We start from the raw sequence: 3,326 nt of genomic DNA on the forward strand, positions 1-3,326 counted from the left end.
TGTAAAACCAGGCCTGGATTTATTCCTGCTCATTTTAGAAATGAGAAAAAGGAAGCTTGACATGACCCGCAGTTTCACTTGTCCAAGGACACTGTGTCATTAAGTGTTGCATCCAAGGTTTCAATCCACATCTACTTGAGCCCAGACCTGGTCACTGTTCCACCCTCGGCACTGCCTCTGCTGAGCAACCACTTGTTCTACGGCTTCAGATCATCCTTTGAGTTGGTAGGAAAAAATCCTAAAGAGCTAAAAATTTCATAGATTGAATTTATGATATTGAGTTAATTAAATGAGATATTCTTTGTAAAAAAAAAAAAAAAAAAAACCTTCAGAGAGAGTGAGACATTGTGAGTGTTTCTCAAACATCAAGCACTTAATGAAGTGTCTGTGGGTGAGGAAGTCTTCCAAATGAGGATGTATGTGGTATTGCTCTGATCCCAGAGGTGTGGTAAGCCAGCATGAGCATGAGCATGGACCTTGAAGGAGGAGGGACGAATGTGAGAAGGATATGAAGACCACGCTAATACTAAAACAACATGGATAACAACACAGACTCACCTTTATGTAATCTGATTAGTTAGCAAACATTCTTGCATTAATTTCATCTAAAGTCATGTAGCATTATTGAGTGTCAGAATGGTTTTGGGTTCAACAAGCTCTGTCTCCTTGGTTTCTACAAACAGAGCACAGGCTGTCTGGATTGCAGTTGATTCTTCCTGCTGTTTTCCTGGTCCAGAGCCAGGCTCATGTGTGACTCATTCCCTCATTCATGGGAGGGATTAAAGTGGTGAACAGGAGAATAAAAGGAGGACTCCTAGGTGCTCACTACCAGAGTTAGTTCTATCCTCCCTGTCTGATCAGCCAACCATGTGCTCAACTATGAAGTTGCTGAGAGTCCTTGTGCTGATTGCCCTCCCCCTTTACTGCTTTGCAGGTAAGTCCTTTGTGCGAAGGGCAACTTTGAGGGTGAAGATCGTGTCAGGTCCCTCTGGAAGACCTCCTGTTCCCCCAAACTCCAGTGCAGAACATCCCATTTCTCCAGTGTCTTCGTGTTTCATGATTATGTGTTTTGCTTCTCTGGACTTTGGAATAGTGTGTGGGTGGGGAGGAGGCATACATGTTTTGCGGCTTAAAGGAAACCTTAGATCCTGAGTTCAGTCGGCTAGAATTGGGAACTCAAGACCATTCAGTGTAATCTTTCTAAATATATGTGTCTATTTAGATGGGAAAAGATGACTGATGTCCTCGGGACTCCCAAAAAGAGCTTCACACTTACATAATTGAGACCTCACTTGCAAGTTTTCTTCCAGGTTCTGGATGCCCACTTGTAGAAGAAGTGGTTAACAAAACAATCGATTCTCAAGTGAGCGTGGATGAATACCAAACTTTCATGAAACCCTTCTCAAATGATCCTATCACTGATAAGGCCATAGCACAACTGAAAGAATGTTTTCTCGCCCAGTCAGATGAAACTCTGAGCAAGGTTGGAGAGATGATGGTAACTATGGCTTCTTTTAATGAACTTTCAAACCACTGGACAGGGACAAGCAGGCTCTAAGTTTGTCACTCATTGTGCCACAGCAAGTGTTACACAGGCCTTATTTTATTTCAGTGAATTTAATTGTGGGTGCATGTGAAATAGTGGGTGCATGTGAAATTGTGGGTGCATCCAGAAAGTCAGCCAAGGTCCCAGTGTTGATTTGTCTCTTCACTTTGTGGAATCTTTAGAGAAAAATTAATGAAAAAGGCCAAAACGGGGAAAAAACACACACAGGCATACACACACACACACACACACGCGCGCGCGCACAGATACACGCACACATTTTCTATCAAGGTAAAAAACATCTGATTCTCAATAAGGACCTCACTTGAAGTCATCAGCAAAAAAGATAGCCTTATTCTTAGAAGCAAAGAGGAAACTATTCATAAGAATTTTTAAGAGAATCCAGAAGAACCTAGGTGAAAAAGATCCTGTACTTCTTATTAAAAAAATTTTAAATGCACTTTCAAGAAATCCCAATGTGTTAGTATAAGTGATTGGATTCCTTGACTATTACTTTAAGATACCATGAATGACAAGTAGAGGTCAAGGGTATGAATCAGTCATGGGGGTGGTATTGTGTAAAACAACTATCTGCCCTGTGTCGGTTCTCTCTTTTATTCCCTATCTTAATATGCCATTGAAAACCTTCCAGGGTAGACAATAGAGAAATATAGCCAAAGCAAAAGGTTAAAGTGTTCTTCACTGAGATGCTGACACAGGGCACAACATGGATGGGCCTTGAGCACATTATGGTAAAGGAAATAAGCCAGTAAAAGAAGACAACTGTTGCATGAGGTCATTTATATCCATTTTCTAAAGTACCCAATCTCTTAGAGACAGGACGTAGTATAGTACTTTCTAGGAGCGGGGTGGTATGGGAAATGGGGATTATTCAGTGGGTATTGAGTTTCCAAAGCAAGATGAAAATGTATAGGAGATTGGTTGCACCACAATGCCAGTATACTTAACACTGCTGAACTGTATACTTAAGATGATGAAAATGGTCAATTTTATGTTATGTGTATTTACCATGAGTTTAAACAGCTTAAAGCTTGAAAAACCCTGCAACCAGATAATGGAATTTTTTCTTTAAAAACCTTGATTAGACTCATCAGTTGGAGTGCACATCTCCATTCTTTTCTGGGTCTCAAAGGTAATAGTTTTGGTATCAGACTGTTTGGGGTATCTCTAACATGTAAAGCCATACCGGACCTTAAAAACGTCACATTTCCTTGTATTTGAGAGGAGACTTACAATTCTTTGTTGAAACTCATGATGCACATCTCTGTTTTTGACTTCCAGAACATAATATATAAAAGTGCGTGGTGTGCTTCATTTTAACCTTGCACATGACCTTGGGCACTGAGGACCATAGAGAATGGACAAAAACTGACTGCTGATTAATAGGAACCACAACTTTTCTTTCCTTTTTTGTCTTTTGATCTATTAACAGCAAGACAATTGTTGAAACCTCGAGTGCATTTTCATTTCAATAAAGTATCTGCAAATGGAAAAATCTTCTTGTATTGTCTGATCAAAATAGGTGCTTTAGGGAGCCTCTTCACTCACACATGCATGACCCACATGCACATGTACACACACGCTCACATATAATTCATTGGAGAGCACATGAATGAAGGACTGAAGAATGTGAAAAGCTCTTTGTTCCTCCCCATGTGTAGCCCAACACGATCCTCTCTCTGAAAATGTGATCTTTCACCTTCCTGGCCCCCATTTCCCTCAGGACCATGTGTGAAAATCTCAGGACTTACGTTCCAGA

At 40.6% G+C, this 3,326-nt stretch overlaps 1 protein-coding gene across 2 annotated transcripts; it reads left to right on the forward strand.

Moving 5' to 3' along the window:
- Positions 1–844: 844 nt before the first annotated feature.
- LOC116600058 (mammaglobin-A-like) lies at positions 845–3,051 on the forward strand. Of its 2 annotated transcripts, XM_032360042.1 has the most exons (3): positions 845–934; positions 1,311–1,498; positions 2,849–3,051. In XM_032360042.1, the coding sequence occupies exons 1-3, from the start codon at positions 868–870 to the stop codon at positions 2,885–2,887; spliced, it is 294 nt and encodes a 97-aa protein (XP_032215933.1). In that variant the 5' UTR covers positions 845–867; the 3' UTR covers positions 2,888–3,051. The 2 variants fall into 2 exon arrangements, with proteins under 2 accessions (XP_032215933.1, XP_032215932.1); XM_032360041.1 differs by lacking the exon at positions 2,849–3,051 and having other exon boundaries at positions 1,311–1,558.
- Positions 3,052–3,326: the final 275 nt, after the last annotated feature.

Source organism: Mustela erminea, chromosome 9, assembly GCF_009829155.1.
Source record: "Mustela erminea isolate mMusErm1 chromosome 9, mMusErm1.Pri, whole genome shotgun sequence".
NCBI classification, from domain to species: Eukaryota; Metazoa; Chordata; class Mammalia; order Carnivora; family Mustelidae; genus Mustela; species Mustela erminea.

Bases quoted from the DNA above. Each gene is read 5' to 3' on its own strand.
- LOC116600058 (XM_032360041.1), top strand. From the start codon at position 868: ATGTGCTCAACTATGAAGTTGCTGAGAGTCCTTGTGCTGATTGCCCTC. The intron at 935-1,310 runs GTAAGTCCTTTG...GTTTTCTTCCAG, and splicing joins CCCCCTTTACTGCTTTGCAG to GTTCTGGATGCCCACTTGTA.